This window comes from Scylla paramamosain, unplaced genomic scaffold (genome assembly GCF_035594125.1).
Source record: "Scylla paramamosain isolate STU-SP2022 unplaced genomic scaffold, ASM3559412v1 Contig89, whole genome shotgun sequence".
Taxonomy (NCBI): Eukaryota; Metazoa; Arthropoda; class Malacostraca; order Decapoda; family Portunidae; genus Scylla; species Scylla paramamosain.
In genome coordinates, this window is record NW_026973754.1 from 131,764 (window position 1) to 153,363 (window position 21,600).

The window sequence follows — 21,600 nt, forward strand, 5'->3', positions numbered from 1 at the left end:
CACCTGTATCTCTTAAACCCCCTCTTACACGACACACAATAAAGAGTGTATTTCCATCTCTTAACAGCCAAACTAAATACATGTCGCCCTTTGAGCCTGCCAATAACAAGACAACTTAGAATGCCAATCCGAAGCTTAACATTGTGATCTGTGGCTGCCAGTAACAACACAAGCAGCCTGCACGCCCCGCTGCCTCAGTACACTCAGTTACCTCAGTCCCTCACCACTAGATAACCAATAAGTGCGTTGATATTTGAAGCCAGACTAACCTAAACAGTATTAGATCTTCTAAAGCCAAACTAACATAAACCAAACTACCTAAATAGTATTAGATATCTTAAATCCAACCTAAACAGTATGAGCCAAACTAACATAAACAGTATTAGATCTCCTGAAGCTAAAGTAACCTAAGTAGTATTAGATCTCGTATACTCCTCACATATGCGGACGAAGCACAATAATTATTCCACGTGTATCATCAGTAAAGAGTTAAGTGGTGAGATGGATTTCGCTCAGCTGCTGGTGGTGTGTGGCGATGGTAGTGGTGATGGCGGTGATAGTGGTGGTGGTGGTGGATTGGCGCCGAGGATGGAATGAAGTGATCGAGTGTGCCAACAAGATTATGAAGGCAGGGTGATTATACAGCTGTGTATGAGAGAGAGAGAGAGAGAGAGAGAGAGAGAGAGAGAGAGAGAGAGAGAGAGAGAGAGAGAGAGAGAGAGAGAGAGAGACTTCGAAACATGTAAATTAGCGGGACAGTTTCCAATATTTCATACAAGAAAATAAAATAAAAGGGGGAGAAAAGTAAAAACATGATGTAGGGAAGGAATGGAGAAAGGATGGAAGAAAGGAAAGAACGAAGGAACGAAGGAACGAAGGAAAGAAGGAAGGAGGAAAGTAAGGTATGAGGTAGGGAAGGAGGGAAGGATGGAATGAAGAAAGCTGGTTGGTTCATCACGTAGTAAAAAGTTCTTCAGGTTCTCGTCTCTATTAAGGTAGCTGATGATTAAAGGAGAGAAAGATAAATCGATGCAAACTGCTCCCTGATTTCCCAAACGGCTGAATACTCACTTTTTTCTAGTCTCCCTCTTACAGTTGAAAAAAGAGGAAGAAACTAAGTTAATCTTTGTAACTACTCTGCAGCGAATATGAAAGGTATGTAATCTCTCTCTCTCTCTCTCTCTCTCTCTCTCTCTCTCTCTCTCTCTCTCTCTCTCTCTCTCTCTCTCTCTCCAAAATAGTTTCTTTTGCTCTCTAAGGGCCACTGCTGAGTTCCTTCAATTTAGCCAAAGAGCAACAAAATCCAGAGAGCTATTTAAGATCGTCAAAGGAGATTACAGAACTGCCGAGAGAGAGAGAGAGAGAGAGAGAGAGAGAGAGAGAGAGAGAGAGAGAGAGAGAGAGAGAGAGAGAGAGAGAGAAGAAGAAGAAGAAGAAGAAGAAGAAGAAGAAGAAGAAGAAGAAGAAGAGGAAGAAGAGGAAGAAGAAGACAGCCCGGGCAGCGTTCGGAGCGGTGTTGTCACCACCACGAAGGTTCGACAGATGGCTCAGGAAATGTTTCAAATTGAGCAGTGCCAACTTTTTTAATCTGGTGTTCGCGACGGTTGGACCTATCAGAGAGAGAGAGAGAGAGAGAGAGAGAGAGAGAGAGAGAGAGAGAGAGAGAGAGAGAGAGAGAGAGAGAGAGAGAGAGAGAGAGATTAATGTTACTTTCGTGAGGTAAAACTCTTCTGAGCAGTTAGTTTTACATTCCAGCAGAGAGTTTCCTTCTTCTTCTTCTTCTTTTTTTCATGTATCTTTATATAAGTTAATATTTTCTTACTTTTCCTTTTGTTATTTGAATTATTTCCCTCCTTTCCTTTTTCTCTTATTTTTTTTCTACATTTTCATTTTTCATTCTACTTTTCCTTCCCAACATAGGTTATAGTGAAGACCTTGTATCATTTATTTACTAAGGATGAAGAACAATCATAGACGCGCCCTTTCATACAAAAAACCCAAGCTGTACAGTTGTTCTGGTGTGAATGTGAAAGGTCATTACTGCGTGACCCTTAACGACGTCTAGATGGCCCGCCGAGACTCCTCGTAGGAGCAGGACAGTTTGATTCACTCGTAGTTCAGGAGGTTCGCCTTTGTAACGCCACTCGCTCGTTTTCTTTCCTTCGTCCAAATAACCCGTCTTTCAATTTCTATTCTCCTATCTTCTTGAATTTATGTCCTTTTATATGTTCTGTATTTTCATTATCAAGTGTCTGCCTGTTGTGTCCCCCTCTTTCTTTTCGTATGAGGAGCCACAGTCATTACAGGCCGTGATTTGCTCCTGACGCTGCGCACTTCTACTTTAAACGTCTCAGCACGCTGGAATGACGACACCAAAACATGCAAATGCTGCCTCGCCTCGCCTTGCTTCTGACTCTCGCCGAGCTCCCTTAACAGTCCCTCTGGCACTTTTGTCTCCTCGCACACAGGAGGCGGCAATTCGCTGGCCTTTTCCCTTCCTTTATTGGCCTGGGTGTATCTGTGTAAATCTTGAAAACGGAGTGATGTAGATGCGAGGGTCACCAGGTGTGTCTCGCCTGGGAGGGTCCCCAGCACCCTGCCTCCATCGCTCTTCACCCTCTCTTGCTGCGGCCCAAAGCTGCTTCACTCGAGCACCTGACAGCCCCTCGCACCGCCCCTCGCCTTTTCTAACAACTGCACTGCTACGGAATTTCAAAGCTACGTGATTTCTTTTCTGGAAACACGCGACGCTGCACCTTCTGTGTGAAGTGTCCTGTGTGTGCGTCGCTTGTTACTCTCCGCCACCACCACCACGACTTTATATCACTCCTGGCCAAATAGAGCAGTCTGCATTTCATTCCTCAACCCCTTTTATTCCTCGATTTGATAGACGGAATCTGAGAATACCTTATTTCTTTTCATCTCATTTTGATTTCGCTCTCTCCTCCATGTATTCAGTTCTTGGATGCATGGAAAACTACGCGGTTCCTTTGCCTCGGAAGTCTGATTGTACGCACACACATTCTCCCTCCCTTCGCTGAGTCGCTTTCATGTAAGATCCAATACCGCCTGTTATCCTGTTAGCGCGGCAGCGTCTTAAGGGGCTCGAGCTGGATTTTTCCCTAGTGTGTGTGTGTGTGTGTGTGTGTGTGTGTGTGTGTGTGTGTGTGTGTGTGTGTGTGTGTGTGTGTTTCAAAGAACTTGACGTTACTGAAAGATATTTTGGCAGAGAAGTAAGTAAAAGATTCTCCGGAAGTTACTAGCAACAACAACAACAACAACAACAACAATAACAACAACAACAACAACAACAACAACATAAACAACATAAACAACATAAACAACAACAACAACAACAACAACAACAACAACAACAACAAGAGAGAGAGAGAGAGAGAGAGAGAGAGAGAGAGAGAGAGAGAGAGAGAGAGAGAGAGAGAGAACAGCGCGCACCTCACCCAAGCATGAAAGAAAGCAAGACAATGTGGCGCATCGATAATTTCGCAGACACTCCCCGTATCACTCTCGTCCTGCACTTTACCCTTACCGCAGAGTACACGGGAGCCCGCCGAGCCTCCCCTCCCGCTGGGCCCGCCAACATACAGGAGCACACGGCAAGGCGACACAAAGGCCGGGAAGAGCACCGCACTCAAAGAAGGAAAGATAGAAGAGTCGATACTACAGGAATGCAATCAGGAAGGCGCAACAAAGCTCCCGATAACACAGGAAAGCTTGCAAATATAGCTGCGTACATTGCCATACATCGCTGTACTATAAAAATTAACATGAGGGAGGAACAAACATTAACAGACCTGTATGATATGGTTTGATTTACTGTTTCAATTAAGCATGAACTATTGATATGGAAGGCGCGATGTAAATTCTATTAACTATTATACTTTGGGTTACTCCCGTTAGGTGTGGTCACAGCGAATTATTCGTCTCCATCTTACTCTGTCTGTTGCGTCTTCAGTTATATTCATCATCCGCTTGTCTTCCTTCAGTGCATCCAATAAATTTCTCTTTGGTCTTCCCTCAGCTTAGTTGGTTTATAACCAGCACCCTCCTCCCCAGGTCTCTCCTCTGCACACCAGCCACTCTCAATCTCGTCAATCTACTCTTGCCCTAATTGACGCACGGGCACGGGTTCTATGAACATTATACATGGAGGTATTTTAAGCGTGTTTTCTTACATAACAATAACGAAAGAGTAACTTTTAATTGATATTTCATAATAAGCTTCCTCTTCAAATAGAATTATCTGCCGATAACTTTTCATAGAGCGGGAATATTTGAAGTTCCCTTGATTATCTCGTGGATTATCAACCATTCTGCGCTGAGTGGTGTTGCTTTTGTCCGCAAATTAGGTCTCATTGCTGTGAAAACGTGAAGCAGATAAACCCAGCTCTCCTAGTAATATAGATTATTCCATGTAACCTCGCATAATCCCGTGTTATCCACCTTAATGTATCGTGATGTTTTGGTCTTGCCTCTGCCCTGATCCGCCTCGCCTCAGTATGTCACTGTACAGATGGGAACAGCTGGTGTAAGCCTCCCCTTGCAAAACAATTCATATTTCAAAGATCAAAACGTTAACAGCATAATATAGCTGATTTGTACACATGAAGGACTATATAATAGCAAAGGTGTTACCCTCAGACTATTACCTTCATAACCCCTTGAACACACAACACAATCGCAGCGGCCCATTAATGTGGCGTGACAAAACTCCTATACATAAAGGGATAACAGATACATCACCCTAGACCAATATTTCCACAACTACTTAAAGCCACCAAACAACTCTTGCGGTCCACTCATGCAGCATAAACAAAACCCTTATAGCATTATATAATATATTACAGAATGCTACACATTAGGAGACAACAAATACATCACCATTACACCAATATCCCCATGATTTCTCAATACCACCGGCAACGCAGCCGTCCACTGAAGCGACCATAGCAGAAGCCTTGCACTCCATTCCACCCACAATTTTGGCAGAGGTACTATCTGCTCCGCCACGCTGGCTGAGTATTCCCGCCTTGATGTGAGGAAAGGAACAGGTAAAAATGGGCGCATGCTGGAAATGTGGAAATGTTGATGAGGTGGTGGGCCTTCACAGGGTCCTGATAACACTGGTGTCAAAGGAAGGGCAAAATTGCACCCCACGTGACCACGCCTGTTTTGACACGCCGCGCTGGGAGGACTCAGGGACGAGCCGCTGTGGCGTTATGGAGCCTGGCCCCCTTCATTGCCGGCACCTGTGATTGTGTGTCCATCACACATACACACACATGCACAGGCGGCAGAATAACATTGGTGCATCAGTTGAAGGGAGGAAGGAGCGCCGCGGGACATGCCACTCGAGCACTCCTCTGATATTAATGTTATTATGGAACGAGAGAGAGAGAGAGAGAGAGAGAGAGAGAGAGAGAGAGAGAAAGGTCGCTGATTATTTTCGATTTTTTTAGTCTGAATGTTTTCGATTTTCTACAAAAGTAATCTAAACTGAATGTTTTCGATTCTTGCCAAGAAGTATTATTTTCGACAACCCATTTTATGTTTTTTTGGACTGTTTTCGACACAACTCTTACACATTTAGTGTCCGTTTTGGATTATTTTCGACACAACAATTACCTAGCTATTTACAGTTTGGATTATTTTCGACACATCATTGACCTAAATCAATATTTTTTGGAATATTTTCGACACTTCATTCAGCCATTTTAGACCTTCTTTGATTATTATCTTGTTAGGTTAGGTTAGGTTAGGTTAGGTTAGTTTAGGTTAGGTTAGGTTAGTTTTTATAGTCTTTTGTTTAAGTCTAAACGTGACGTGATGTGACAGTTCATTTTATCCAGTGTCGAAAACATTCAGAATTTACCATTTTTTAGTGTCGAAAACATTCAGTTCAATATTTTTTTTAGTGTCGAAAACATTCAGTTCAATATTTTTTTACTGTCGGAAACATTCATAGTGAAGTTTATTTAGTTTCGAAAACATTCCAACCAATGTTTTTAATGTGTCGAAAATAATCATGATTGAAAAATATATTGCAGAACCATCGAAAATAATCAGTCTAAGTTGCCAAATCATTGTCGAAAATATTCATTCTTAAAAATGTTAGTCTGTCGAAAACGTTCAGACTAAAAAAATCGAAAACAATCAGTCCACCCGAGAGAGAGAGAGAGAGAGAGAGAGAGAGAGAGAGAGAGAGAGAGAGAGAGAGAGAGAGAGAGAGAGAGAGAGAGAGAGGGATGGGGATGAGGATAAGGTAAGTTAACTATTGTTTTTTAACGCCAAATGTTAATCTGTTAGCAATTTTTTTCCTAAAATGTTGTCTCTCTCTCTCTCTCTCTCTCTCTCTCTCTCTCTCTCTCTCTCTCTCTCTCTCTCTCTCTCTCTCTCTCTCTCTCTCTCTCCACACACACACACACACACACACACACACACACACACACACAGGGACGGTGAACGTATAATATAAGAAAGGGAATATACCAACTCTCTCTCTCTCTCTCTCTCTCTCTCTCTCTCTCTCTCTCTCTCTCTCTCTCTCTCTCTCTCCAGCTTCTTTCATCCCATTAAGTACTCGCTCGACGGGAAAGACGTGGATTATAATAGCTAATGAAAGATCCCCTGAGCCGCCTCCAGCGTGTCTTGCTGCTCAGGCTAAGGAGAGACACAGTGGCCGCTGGACCTCGGAGTATTCAGACAGCCAAGAGGGTTAGTATTATTCATGTTAGGGTATGTCTCTTGTCTGTCTGTCTGCCTATCTGTCTCTTTTTTGTCTGTCTGTCTGTCTGTCTCTGTATTTACGTCTCATCTCCATGACTCTCTCTCTCTCTCTCTCTCTCTCTCTCTCTCTCTCTCTCTCTCTCTCTCTGAAACCGTGCCTCCTTTTGTCAAACTCATAGATTCTTTCATTCAGCATGTTTATGTATCAAATCATCTGTTTATCTGTCTATCTATCTACCAATCTGTCTATTTATCTATCTATTTATCAATCTGTCTATCCATCTATCTATATACCTATCTATCTATCTATCTTTCTATCCATCTATTTATCTATCTATTTTATCTACCTATCTACCTGGCTACCCATCCATCTGTTCCCCCCCCGACCCACCTGCCTGCCTGCCTCAAGTAATAACTAGTAGTAGTATGCCAAGCAGTAACAAGGAGACTCCACTCCCCGCTGGGGCTCGCATCAACCCGAAGATAAAAGTAATAAACAGTAGTGTGTAATTTCTTAAAAAGCTTCAGCGTAACAGGTGGGAGTGGAAAGACAATTAAGGAAGAAGGATAGATCTCATGGTGGCCATCTACATGTGTGTGTGTGTGTGTGTGTGTGTGTGTGTGTGTGTGTGTGTGTGTGTGTGTGTGTGTGTGTGTGTGTGTGAGTGTGTGTGTGTGTGTGTGTCCGTTTGTTTGTCTTGTGGTGAAATGTTTAACTCGTTAGTGACATAAAATTGACATTGATGCAAATAGAAAAAATAATAATGCTGAGAGAGAGAGAGAGAGAGAGAGAGAGAGAGAGAGAGAGAGAGAGAGAGAGAGAGAGAGAGAGAGAGAGAGAGAGAGAGAGAGAGAGAGAGAATGTTATTTGCTGCACAATGTTTAATATATCTGCTGGTGCTTTTTTCTTTTTTCTTCTTCTCAGTGTTCTTCCATGAAAACATGAGATAATAAGGGAAGCTGCAAGAAGCCATCAGGCCTACACATGGCAGCCCCTGTATGAAATACACCTACCTATCTCTACCTATCATCCCGATCCATAAATTTGTCTAATCTTCTTTTAAAGCTCCCTATTGACTCAACACTACAAGCCTGATTATTGAGGTTGTTCCATTCATATACCACTCTATTTCAGAACTAATTCCTTCCTATCTCTTTCTTGAACCTAAATTTTTCAAGTCTGAAACCGTTATTTCTTGTTATATCCTGATTATTGATCATAAGAATTTTGTTTACGTCCCCCTTGTTATAATCCCTAAACCACTTAAAGACTAGTAGTTTGTTTTTGTTCCGTTCTTCATTGTTTTTCCTATGTGTCCCTTTGAAATCTATATAGACGCTCCCACAACATGCAGGTGAAAAAAAAAAAAACTGCCGAAAATTCCATATCGTGTGTCCCCTTGATGACACCGTGCGAGCCTCAGCCGTGCGTGACGCAATTGTCTGTCCCAAAAACACGAGCTCGAAACAAACCAAGAAAAAAAAGGAAGGGATGAAAATAAAGTACTGCATCTAGGCGCTCTTATATTTCTTTTATTTTTCTTCGTAGTTCGTGAATTGTATTCTAAAATGTTTCCATGTCTTCTTATTTCCACTGGTTGTGACAGCTCTAGTGGAAGTTGTTGGGATTTTTATGATTTTGCTGATAATCTAACAAATATTCAGCATCATCAGTGGAAAAAAAGATCCATGAGGACCAGGCTAATTATCTTTGTGACCTCTGAAAATACGGCACCCCCCTCCTCTCTCTCTCTCTCTCTCTCTCTCTCTCTCTCTCTCTCTCTCTCTCTCTCTCCTGCCCTCCCACCCTCCAACCTATCCTCCCTCCCTGCCTTCCCTCCCTCCCTCCCAACGCCCACACTCGTCCCTTTGTCCGCGGCTGGTTTCCCCTATTGACAAATTTCCCAAGAGCTGAGTGGTTCTTTCGTATTTCCACATCCTCCAATCAAGAGTTAACGTGGCTTCCTGGTCAGCCAATGAGAATAGCAGTCCGCCTTGCCAGGATATTAGTGAGGCTTCCTTTTTAATCAATAAAGAAAGTAGCATCTCTTAAAAAAGAAATAAAAAAAAAAAAAAATATATATATATATATATATATATATATATATATATATATATATATATATATATATATATATATATATATATATATATATATATATATATATGGTACGTGCTCTCTACTTTTTCACTCCCTCTTTTTTTACTCAGAAAGTAAGTAAGAAGATCAAGTTAGGTAGCTCAGGAAGCCTCGGGGGTAAGCTTGTTATGCAGCTGTTCCTTATTGTTTGGAATTAAATGTCCTTCCTCCGACTATTTGAATGTAGCCTATAGGGAGAAATACTTAGTTACGGAAGGTAGGGCTTGGCACCTCAGTGGGGTTGTTGTCTTTCTTTTATCTCCCTTTGCCAGAGCCCCTCTTACATCCAAAAGGGTATAAAGTGAGTTACATAGCGCGCTATTAGTAAAAGTGACAGAATAACGGGTGATTGTAACAGAAAACTGAGGATAAAGATTAAGATGACTCATGAATATGCACCATTCATAAATTTGCATGTTTCTCTACATAGATTAATCCGAAAAGCAAGAGATGAAAAATGGAATCTAACTTTCTTTTTTCAAAGTATTGGATTATGCATCAATTAAAGTGTGTCACGACCTACACTGGTTTTATTCAATATCTCTCTCTCTCTCTCTCTCTCTCTCTCTCTCTCTCTCTCTCTCTCTCTCTCTCTCTCTCTCTCTCTCTCTCTCTTAGCGACATATGACATCACTGTTGCATCACATTAAGCCAGTCGGAAAATCAGTCTTTGTTAGGCCAAGTCGAAGGAATGGCGGAGAACGATCACTAGTTGAAGTCACCAGTCACTCAAAGAAAAGAAGTAAAATCGGTGATCTTTCTCTATCCATCATTGCCTCCGTCTTCCTCCTGCCTTTTGCCCGACGACTGGGTGGCAGCATTCAAGAATAGCACGCTGGAGTACCGCGGTGAAGCTCGCCATGCTCAGTGATACATGACAAGACAAGACCAAAGGCAAGAGGTTTTTGATAAAGACGAGGCTGCAACGAAGACAGCGAGACTGATGACCGTGTGTGTGTGTGTGTGTGTGTGTGTGTGTGTGAAGACTAACTTAAATCAGTGTGCTCTCTGTGAAGGGGAGGACTGTGTGTATGTATGTGCGTATGTCAAGACTACTTATAACTGACGTGCTGCCTCTAAAGGGAAGTAGTGTCGCTACTATGTTGGTGAAACCTCCACTCACCGCCTGGCAGCTTACTCGTACCTCTACACAGTCATCAGTCCTCAGGTGTAATAATACTTTAAGTCCCCCCATTCCAGTTACCCATAAATCCACAAACCCACCAGTCCTTCAGTCCACCAACCTACCAATACCCAGTCTAACACAAAAGTTCACTAATCCAGCCCAGCCCCAGTGATCCACCATCCCACAGACACATCAGCCCACTGCCCACCAAGACACCACGCCGCCAGCAAACCAAACCCTGCCCACTAGACTCTCAAGCTAAGCCACACCCCAGTCCGTCATCCCTGCCAGTCTCGTCTACCATCCACTGAGCCGCCAGCACAGATCATCCCCGCCCGCTAGACCCTTTGTTAGCTTCGTTATTATGATTCTGTGCTAGAGGTCCTGGCTGCGTTAGTGGCAGTAGTAGTACTGGTAGTGGTGGTGGTGGTGGTGGTGATAGTAGTAGTGAAGGTAGCGGTAATGATGGTGGTGACGGTGGTAATTGAGATACACGTAGTGGCAGTGGCATTAATAAAACTAGTAGTAGTAGTAGTAGTAGTAGTAGTAGTAGTAGTAGTGGTGGTGGTGATGGTGGTGGTGGTGGTAGTAGTAGTAGTAGTAGTAGTAGTAGTAGTAGTAGTAGTAGTAGTAGTAGTAATAGTAATAGTAATAGTAATAGTACTAGTAGTAGTAGCAGTAGTGGTGGTGGTGGTAGTAGTAGTTGTAGTAGTAGTAATATTAGTAGTAGTAGTAGTAGTAGTAGTAGTAATAGTAGTAGTAGTAGTTCTTGTTGTTGTTGTTATTGTTTTAGCGGCAGCAGCAGCAGAAGCAGTACGGTGGTGGTTGTAGTAGTAGTAGCAGCAGTAGTAGCAGTAGTAACAGTAACAGTAGTAGGAGTGATAGTGACATCTGACGCACGAGAAGGGAGTACTGACAGGGACACCTCTGTACCTCCTCTATTTTCTTCCCAGTAAGATGACGCGACCACTGAGACGGGACCCGTGCCTGACCGGGGCACCGTACGCAGCGGTGGAATGACCTGCGTAAGGCGCGTGTGGGTGGTGGGGAGTGGGCGGGGCTGCATGTGTTTGGGGGAGACTGCTAAGGCGGGGTGCTACGTGGATGAGCGGGTGAGTGGGTAGACAGTGTGTGTGTGTGTGTGTGTGTGTGTGTAGGAGATCGGGCTGGAGTTTAATGGGTGGTTGGGTGGTTAGGTCGGTTGAGTGAGTCGATGGATGCTCTGTGTGTGTGTGTGTGTGTGTGTGTGTGTGTGTGTGTTCTTGAAGCTGTACCTGTATCACTAAAACTCTCGCGACTACCAGTGACATCGCATTTCTTTCGATTATAATAAAACTTAAACAATAATAATAATAATAATAATAATAATAATAATAATAAAACAGGAAAATTTTTCCTTCTTGCCTTATATCCTATTAATCAGTAATTAATATGTACAAACACAAGCCTTAGTTTGTACTCACAAGGACAAAACCACTGCTGCCGTTGGGGTATTGTTGTGTTCGGCGAGGGTGTGAGGGAGGCGCGGGTGGTGTTTGCGAGGGGCGGTGTGGCGCGCGTCAGAGGCTCGCTCCCCTGGTGCCCGTCTCAACCCGAGAGCTCCAACTGTCCCGCCTGAAGCTGGAAGCTGCCGCCAGTGTGGACTGAGACTGAGGCTCGTATTATTTCTCTTATATAGTCACCTGTTGCTAAGGTTGCCACATCTCGCTTCATTCTCCACTCTGGGAAGAGTTTGCGAGTCACTCCCCTCTTGGAGGGTGTGCGAATAGTATGGTAATTGAGGCGTTCACGCACCGGCAGGATGGTGATGAAAGGCCTCTCTTGCCCTGTGTCGAGCACCTGGTGGTGAGACGCATCACTCACCACCCCCGACTAGCCACGTGAGAGGTTCCACTCTCTTGCACGGTCCACATGAACGTTTGTGAGTGAAAGATTTTGTTGGCTTAATTTGTTATCATAATAGAATATTGCCACAATCGTTGCCACATTACATTACATTAATATATACATTATGAATTGTGCCATCTATACAGTGGTTAAGAAATTAAGGGGCTGCAATTAAAGTGCAAATTTATAGAACACGACAAAAGATGTGCTGAATACAGGACCCTCAGGCTGACTACCTCACTGGAAGGAAGAGAAAGGTATACGCAAACACGAGGGATAGAGTGAATCTGTAATGATGGAGTGCACAGGGAGCCCTGCGTCCTGGCATAAGGGACGGGCACTATTAGAGATAGTAGGTGGATAAGCCAGCTGAAAGGTAAGTAGAGTCTACTTGTGGGAAGCCCTTACAACACTCAATTGAAAAATAACAGAAAATTAAATTACAAAAATAAACAAATATAACAGATGAAATGCTATAAGCGCAGTAGATGGTAGGAAAATGTGTGTGTGTGTGTGTGTGTGTGTGTGTGTGTGTATCATCATCATCAGGTCGTTGCCGATTCCTTAAGATTAAGAATACGGCCTTCAGTGTTAATCTGGCGTCACCAAAGCAAGTAATAGCATCGGGTCATACGGCAAACAACTAACTTCTTGAATCATTTACCTGGCAGTGTCGCAGCTCCACGACCATTATTCTGAAAGACTTCTGTGCCGCACCTCCACTACATTCAAAGGACCTAGTTTAAGTTACATGGGTTGTTAAGTTTTTTTTTTTTTTTTTTTTAACGGCTCTAATGACAGATTATCATGATTTCTATTTTCCAAAGGTCTAGTTGAAGCTACATTGTTTTTGAAGGGTCTTTTTACGGTTCTAGTGACAGATTAACAAGACTTCTACATTTAAAAGGCTCTAATTGAAGATAAGTGTTTTTTCTACGGTTCGAGTGACAGATTAATTCCACTTTCACACATTTCGACTTTTAACTGTCCATGACCCGGCACCGTGTATGCTACACACGTGTGCCAAGTCTTTCTTAGAAAGCCTTGCTCACGCGGGGAAACCACCTTTCTCAGTGCACGTACCATAAAGGTAGGCGCACACTTGTTCGCATTGTACGGACGGCACGCATCGTACGCATCGGATTTTAGTATTCTTTACATTATTTCAAATGGGTCTGCGCGCATTTGACCGCGTCGTACGCATCGGACATCGGCAATGCCGACGAGGATCCCCGAAAGAGCATTCAATCCGATGCGTACGAACGATGCGGATGGCCTCTACGGCATTTGCCGGCAAATGTGCGACCCCATCGTCAGTTGCAGCCAGAGCGCCGTCGCGGTCGGATGCAAACCTTCTTCGGTATTTATTTTATTTTTTCTGTTTGCATAGCTATGCTTTGCTTATACATAATATATAATGTTATATTAACTCACTGACTGTTTTTAGATTTTTCTCCAAATTCCAGCCTTTTCCTGTTTATGTTGTGAATCCATGTTTTCCTTTTTTTAACTTCCTGTTCTTCTTCTTCTGCCAGCAAACAGCTAACCACTACAATTTCTTCCTCTTCACTATCACTGTTCAACATTTTCACAACTTTATACACTAGAAAAATATGGAGTATGTCCTTCCAGAGAGAGCTCAGCTTCACAACTGCGGGTGGTGAATGGTCCAATGCCGACAATATGCGCAGAAAATCCGATCCGTCCGATGCGTGCCGTCCGTACGATGCGGACCAATGTGCGCTGACCCCAAAAACAATCCGATGAGTACGATGCGTGCCGTCCGTACGATGCGAACAAGTGTGCGCCTACCTTAAGGGGCCCATACACGTTCAAAAAAAGCGTCAAAATTTTGCATCAAAATTTTGATATCAAAATTTTGATGCAAAATTTGAGTGTGTGTAGGACGTTTTGATGTCAAAAAAAGATTTGAAGCAAAATTTTGATTGATCAAATCTGTTTGATATTTTTTGACGAGTCGTCAAATTTTTGATGCGTGTATGGGCTCCTGTCAAAATTTTGATCAAACTGTTTAGTTCGCAGGTGACTGACGAGGAGACAGGATCGTCATGTCTGCGAAGGAGGAGGCCGAAAAGAAATTTTTGATTTCTTTTCGATTTGATATAAATATTCTTCTTTGATTTGATATATATATATATATATATATATATATATATATATATATATATATATATATATATATATATATATATATATATATATATATATATATATATTATATAAATTATATTATATATATATATATATATATATATATATATATATATATATATATATATATATATATATATATATATATATAATATATATATATATATATATATATATATATATATATATATATATATATATATATATATATATATATATATATATATATATATATTTTTTTTTTTTTTTTTTTTTTTTTTTTTTTTTTCCACTGTATTAAATAACACCCGAGTCATGTCACTATTTTTACAGTACAGTTTACGTAAAGGTATTTTATTTGTGTGAAAATTTATAAAGTATTACCATCCGCAGTGACCAGCAAGTTTATCCAAGTGTATCTATAGTTGTTTGTGCCTGGCCAACCAACTGCATACTGTCAGTGATTGGGATGGATTATAGTTACTCCATGAAATCTGCTTATGAGTGAATCAAGTGCCAAATAGAATAAAAAAAATAAAATAAGAAAAGAGATAGTTTGGCTTAACTTCACATTAATTAGCTCACTTACTTTATCCTTTCGCTCCTAACTGAGTACATTAAGTGGAACTAAGGACACAAATGAGAAATTACTTTTCAGTCTTAAGCTTTAAATCAGGTTAATAACTGATAACAAAATGTGAGATAAGAAAACCCGTTTAGGACAATGTCCATGTGTATTACTATATGGACACTCCAGAAGAGTGGGATGGCAAGTAGGGAACAAATAGGAGATATGATGTGGCATAAACTATAATGTATGGGAATGGATGCGCCTCCTGTTCACACTAGTTATAAACGTCCCACTTTGAGGTCCTGAGAAGGAAGCAAGACACTTATGATGATAATAATGATGAACACAGCTTCTCATTCTGCACAGCATCCAGTAAAAAGCACTATAATTTCTAGGCACGGTTATTGAATTATAAGTTTAGCTGTCAAACTCAAAATTTATTAGCAAAGGAAAGAACAATGTGGAAACTCATGAATGAAGACTTTTAAGCATGAAGAGAATCTTGTTAAGTTATAAAAAATATCTGTCAGGCATTAATACTTATATAATAATGTAAAATATTATATATATGTATATATTACTTGAAATAACATTATAATGCACAATAAAACAAAATAAAGTTATGAATACTGGGGTTCCCTGAATACATTACTGATACAAAACAGGACTGCATGTAAACCATCAATTTACTTTCCTTATCATTCCTAGAAGTGCTGTTTTATATAATGAGAGAGAGAGAGAGAGAGAGAGAGAGAGAGAGAGAGAGAGAGAGAGAGAGAGAGAGAGAGAGAGAGAGAGAGAGAGAGAGAGAGAGAGAGAGAGAGAGAGATTGATATAAACTAGTGATGAACACTGACACATGGCTGTGCTCATCTGACTGGCAAATTACAACATATTTGCAGGCAATTATTATTTTTTTTCAGCAAAACAAGGAATTGATCAACTGTCTAGCAAAATGCAGTTTAGGCTCTTTATCCAACACCTGACACTGATGAGAACAAAAACTAGAAACTTTTGTGCCTCATTTTGGGAGCATTTCTTGTGAGGGAAAATGACCTGCCATATCAACATACTACTGAAATACACAAAATAATATCAATGCATTGAGTTCAGTGCTATTTTTATTTGTTTTAAAACACTTCAGAGGATGATACTTATACTTTAAGTAATAATCAAACACTGCTATCACAATGAATAAGAAAGGTCCACCTAAAGAGCTTTGTCTCAAGACACACTTGCAGGAATCAAATATGCAGATGAAGTTCCCTTTATTATGGTGCCTCTTTCCAGATAGACATGGATTGTTTGTTACTTTTCATAACTGTGATTCTTGATCATCTTGGTGTAATTGACAGGAATAGTAGTCTGAGACAGGTCAGTGCATAACTCTCCTCTAGAATGAGTCTCTCATTCATCTAAAATGGCACAAGTGTAACACATGTTTCTCCAGCACTTGCCAAGACAAAACAGATAATTGTCTGGTGCCTCTGAAAGCTGGAGTTCATCTTTCCTACACTCCAGATTTATACTGCTGAATGATGCATTGCTGCCAGATAAATCAAATATAGAAATACCAGAGTAGATCAGTGAAAAAGTATTATTATGAAAATATGTTTCACTGTATGAAAGCTTTAATGATTACTAATCCATAAACATGTACTCACTCACTTCACTCTACTCCTTGCACAACTGTCATGTAAAAATTTAAATGACCACTTTAAGTTTGCTTCTTTAGGCTGCTCCTCCAACATTAATCTTGAAGACTCACTGAAGGGAATAAAAACAAGTATATGTATGGAACAAATTCCACTTCAGCTTTTCCAAGAAAGATGTGGTGTCAGTGTGCCCATATCTTTCTAATTTCTAAAACGCCTGAACTTCTGAAAAAAAGGGATTTGGAGATTTCACCAATTTCAGAAGTAAATTTTCAGTATTAAATGCTCATGTTCTGATCTAGATCTTTAATCCTATTCATGAAAAGAATCCAAAGAATATAGATTGAGGGACGGAGTATTTTTTGTTAAACAAAACACTACCATGAATAGCAACTATGTGAGAAAAGTTTATCATCACAATGCTCTGCCAATTTTAACATCCGCTTTTTATTGGCAACCTGGAGCCTTAAGAAACCCAGGAACAAAAACTTCTGAATGCTCAAAGTGGAATGAAGAAAATATTGCTTGATGTAACATGGAGAAATAAGAAGGCATTACTGACAGAGAAGTAGACTAAGGCTGAAAACATTTTGACATTAAAAAGAAAAAAGTGGATGTGAACAGAACACAACATAACATGGATGGATATTAGATAATTAGAGTAACAGACAGTAAACATACTGGTAAGATAAAGATGTAGACAATGAAATGAACTAAGAAGCTTCATTGGAGTGACCCAGAAAAGACTGGCATCCAGCAGAGGTGAGTAGAGGAGGTAAGGGGAGACTTTTGTAGGCTGATGATATCTACATTGAGTACCAACTTGAAATTTCATCTCTCATGAAATCAGGGACTGGGTGTAAAAAAGGCACTAATGGAGACTTTTCTTACAATAAACCTAGATTCAAACACTTCTAAGAGAAGTGTCAAAACCAATGGTAAAGAGGCTATACTCCTCAGGATTTTAGTACATATACTTTCAGACTGGCAATTAAGTGCACTCTTTAACATAGTTTTTTTTTTACCCTTATATGTAAAAACAAATAAATAAAAAAATAAAAACTATAATATCAATAGATAAATAATTAAATAATATAACAATAATAATGATAATAATAACAATAATAAAAAGTACTACTTAAAAAGATATATGGACTGATAGAAAGACTGGCAACAGACATATAAACAAAAAGACATTTGAACTGCAGGTGCAGACTCAGGTACAGATTTATATTTATCATTGCATACCGTATGCAGTTTCTCAATATATTCAGGTGACCCCAGCATTAAGGAGTATAAGACAACACTTTCTGAAATCATACATTCCTCATAACCAAATTTACACATATAAAATACAAACTATATATAATTTGGAAGGGAATTCTATGAGGAGAGAGAGAAAAAAAAGTGTAAGGAGGGTGACGAAAGCAACAATCTGAGCAATAATCTACAATTTACATTCGAGTAGGAATTTATCTCAAATTAATTACAAGACAAATTATAAATATAGATCAAAATAAAAACACAAACTTTTCTCAGACTAATGCAGAAACAAGAAAATATACATTTCACTCCAGACTATATACATGACTTGATAAAATTTCAATATATATACAACTGAGAAGCTCTACTGTTGCTACGTGTCACCCAGCCCTGAAAGAGAACAAACCACTTCATTAGTTTACAAAAAACACTGCAATACTTTATTATTTAATTTTTGTGTGTATCTCCACTATTACTTATGTATTTCTCAATGTATCTGGCCATGTATTTATCTAGCTTAACTAAAACTGAAAAGATATGCATGAAAGCACTACTCACACACAACCATACAATCTTCATATCTTCACAGTTTAATGTTAATGGCATGAGGTGTAATGTGGTGCTCAACAGAAATGTACAGCAGTGCACGGAAAAGGTGAGTCAGGGACGAAGCACTCTGTTCACTGACCTCTAGATCGTGACGTGTAGCTGCCAATGATCTGCATTAGGCATCGTGAGAACTCCGAGATGACAGTTTGTTCCAACTGAGCAGCTGACACCAAGGCTCCCTCTGCCTTGTCTGCCTGTGCTAGCATACACTGGCATGTTGCCTCCACCACCTCCTGGTTCATTCGATAGTAACCAGATCTGCAAAAAAAATAAATAAATAGATAAAAAAAATAAAACAAATAAATAAATAAGTAAATAAGTAAATTAATAAATTAAATAAATTAAATAAATAACACAAATTATCATTTTCATCATTTTTTTCTCTGTTACTTTCACACATCCTCTAGAATCTTTCTTTTCTGCTTGAATTTTCTTCCCCAAATGACATTGTGTTCATAGAAACTTGTGACAAATTCTTCTTGAGGACTGTTTATCTCACTGTTTGTTATGTGCTATAAGTCATCTTATAGTTATCTTACCACAAACTGGAATTTTTAAGAGATGTATGGTATTTATGAAAAGATTAAATCAATAGCTCTATTACCAAAGCAACTTCATGGCTTCTTTGATATCCTGCAAAAACTACTATGGCTCCTCAGATGCTCTTTTCCTGCTACAAGTGGGCCAACATTTCTTAGGTTTAAAATTTGTCTTGAAGTACTCAAGTAATGCTTACTTTGAAGTGGTAGGAAGAATCATTTTATTGGGCGAGTGATGTGAGAATGAAGGTAATTTTGATTTAACGGCCTTCTGCTGATTGACCCGTGCTTCAGCACATTCGGCCAGCTGCATCAGTCCCTTCCTCTCCGGTGCTGGTGTCATGTCCACATTCTTGCAGCCCACACACTTGCACATGTTGGAGCATGAGATCTTGGCCTGCAAATAATCACATATTAGTTAAATGATAAAATGGTGCAAGTAATTACTATATATTTTGTTTGTGGCAGGTAAAAGATGCCTTTTGTATCTACAAAATATTGACAGCAACAAAACAAATACCACCTATGCATTTACTAAAAATAATCCATAAAAATACACTTACCTCATAACATTCACAGTAGTTCTTCAGGCACCTAGACTGCTTACAGTTGCAGCCTTTGTTGTGTCTCCTTTCATTATCGCTTCCACCTTTGCCAATCTTTGGCCGGAAAGCTTGGGGATTTCTATCCAAACATGCCTTGATTGCTTTCTGTCTATCCTCCTCATGATTTAAATTGTTGAAACAGTTTGCACAATTACAGTTGTTGCAAAATTCTCCATTTGCAAAGCAATCACAGTATCTAAGGAAGAAAGAAAAGGTCACTTAAGTACATGCAAAATAGCCTCCATTTTGCCACATGCTGACGAACCACCAATGTGGGAAAACAGTTTACTCATACATTCTCAAATTGGGTACCGGTGTATTGATAGGAAAGGACTCAATGAGCTTTTTTGTAGTTCTGATGTCAAGAAGGAAGGCATGAAGAGGATATGGTGGAGGGGAGCTTTTTTAAAGTAAGCAAGAATACTCACAATTTAAGACACTGGCTCTTTTTACAGTTGCAAGGTTTTCTTGGTCTGATCCCATTTGCATCAATGATTGTGCGAGAAGGCTGTGGCTTTGTGGTGTGTGGGATGATGGTTCCTGGAGGAATCTGGTTTGATGCTTGAATTGTGCTGTTGCTTGTAGTGTTTGACTGAAGCTGTAACATAGCAGAATTTAATTTAAACTTTATCCTATGTTAGGTAACAATTTTGAAATATTTTGTTGTTGTTTTCTTCCTGATGAAGAATGCACCAGAAATTACAGACACACAATAAAACATCTCCCAAATACCAGGTCCACCAAAAGCAGGATGTACCAGTATGTCACCTGCCACCTAAGTGTTAATATGATAGCTTGGTGTAAGTGACAACTGCAGTGTGAGCACCAAGGTACCTGTGACATGTAGTGAGCTGGGATCATAACCACTGAACCTGGCTGGGTGTTGGAAAGGACTCCTGGGGGCAGGGCAGAGGCTGGGAGGGTCTGGTTGGTCTGAGGCATCCCACCCGACACATTGGACGAGCCTGAGCCGGACACTGGGATGATCACCCGCTGCTTCTTCCCCTGCATAGGAGTGGTGAGGGGATTAAGACTGAACTTACTTGAAGCAATTTAATTCAACATGAGAAAAAATTACATGTACACCAACTCATCATTTATTTGGTTCTACTATTTCAAAGGGGGAATTAGTTTCAACTAGAGGTGCATGCCAAGTATACAGTACTGTAACCATCCTACCCATGGCTAGTTACCTGCCATGTGTACTGCTACATACCATACCAACACTGCCATCACAGCATGGTAATCATAACAGTAAGAGCAAAGTCAAACTTACAGTCTGATTGGGAGCAATGGGCATAGCCTTAATTTTGATGGGCTGAGAGGCAGCAGGAGCAATGGGCTTGTTGGTGGGAGGTGTTGGGCGTATGAGTGTGGCACTGCCTCCTCCTCCTCCTCCTCCTCCTCCTCCACCAACTCCAGGACTCACTAGTGGAATATAGTTCATCTGAAGCACATACAAAGCAATCAGAAAGCAGTACATCATTATCTATTATTATTATTATCATTATTATTATTATTATTATTATTATTGTTATTATTATTATTATTATCATTATTATTATTATTGCTGCTACTATGTTTGATCAACTTGAATAGTTGATGTCCTACTCTATATTTGATCAACTTGAATAGTTGATGGATATGAAAAGAAGAGGAAGCAAGGAGAAGAGATTACAGAGTTACAAGAGAGTATTCAAGCTTAAAACAGACAATTCTGTTTAGAAGCCACATATACTATCACATAACTAGAAATGAGGGAAAGGAGGGCAAACTACCATCCTGTGCAAGGGGGTCACACAATTGATCCCTAGCTACATCATGATCACACACCTTCAAACATATCAAGGGGCATCATAATCTAAACATTCAAACTTGAACTGAAGCTGTTATTCTTGAAGGTATTTATATGACACCAAACATCAGTACATTAACTATGCTGTTGTAATGGCTGAGAATGGCCACAGAAGGCAAGCCTCCACCTCTCCTTATCCACACATATTGCTTGTTCAAGCAGTTAGCTTGTACTAACATCTTTTTCACACATGCACACCATTACTTTATTCTTCCATCTTTCAAGTGACCTTACCCTCCTATTACCACCTTCAACTTCACTCATATGCACTTTCTTTACAAACTCTTTGCTCTTCATCTCAATATAACCATACCATGTCTGTGTGTTCCTCTTCACCCATTTCACCACTCCACAACTTATACAGCATCCACACTTGCTCATGCCACATTTCATACACATTCTCATTGACCTCAGCCACCCATCTTGTCACTGCACATGCCCCATTCAGACAGCTT

The 21,600-nt window shown here is 40.2% G+C and overlaps 1 protein-coding gene and 1 long non-coding RNA gene across 10 annotated transcripts in view; both read right to left on the reverse strand.

Annotated features, from left to right (window-relative positions):
- LOC135098865 (uncharacterized) overlaps positions 1–11,492 on the reverse strand; it is a 42,563-nt gene extending 31,071 nt beyond the window's left edge. For 3 of the 4 annotated variants that reach the window (XR_010267460.1, XR_010267461.1, XR_010267459.1), the window contains exon 1: positions 11,474–11,488. This is a non-coding gene — a long non-coding RNA (uncharacterized LOC135098865). Of the gene's footprint in view, positions 1–11,473 lie in introns of all 4 variants that reach the window. The other variant, XR_010267462.1, reaches the window with a different exon arrangement.
- A 4,230-nt stretch (positions 11,493–15,722) lies between these two features.
- Positions 15,723–21,600, reverse strand: part of LOC135098871 (protein lin-54 homolog) — a 73,828-nt gene continuing 67,950 nt past the window's right edge. For all 6 annotated transcript variants that reach the window (XM_064001267.1, XM_064001266.1, XM_064001268.1 and 3 more), the window contains 7 exons: positions 20,567–20,737; positions 20,125–20,295; positions 19,719–19,888; positions 19,249–19,486; positions 18,883–19,082; positions 18,226–18,404; positions 15,723–17,927 (listed from right to left, as the gene is read on the reverse strand). In XM_064001267.1, coding sequence (XP_063857337.1) covers positions 17,911–17,927; positions 18,226–18,404; positions 18,883–19,082; positions 19,249–19,486; positions 19,719–19,888; positions 20,125–20,295; positions 20,567–20,737 — 1,146 coding nt within the window. In that variant the 3' untranslated portion in view covers positions 15,723–17,910. The remainder of the gene's footprint in view (positions 17,928–18,225; positions 18,405–18,882; positions 19,083–19,248; positions 19,487–19,718; positions 19,889–20,124; positions 20,296–20,566; positions 20,738–21,600) is intronic.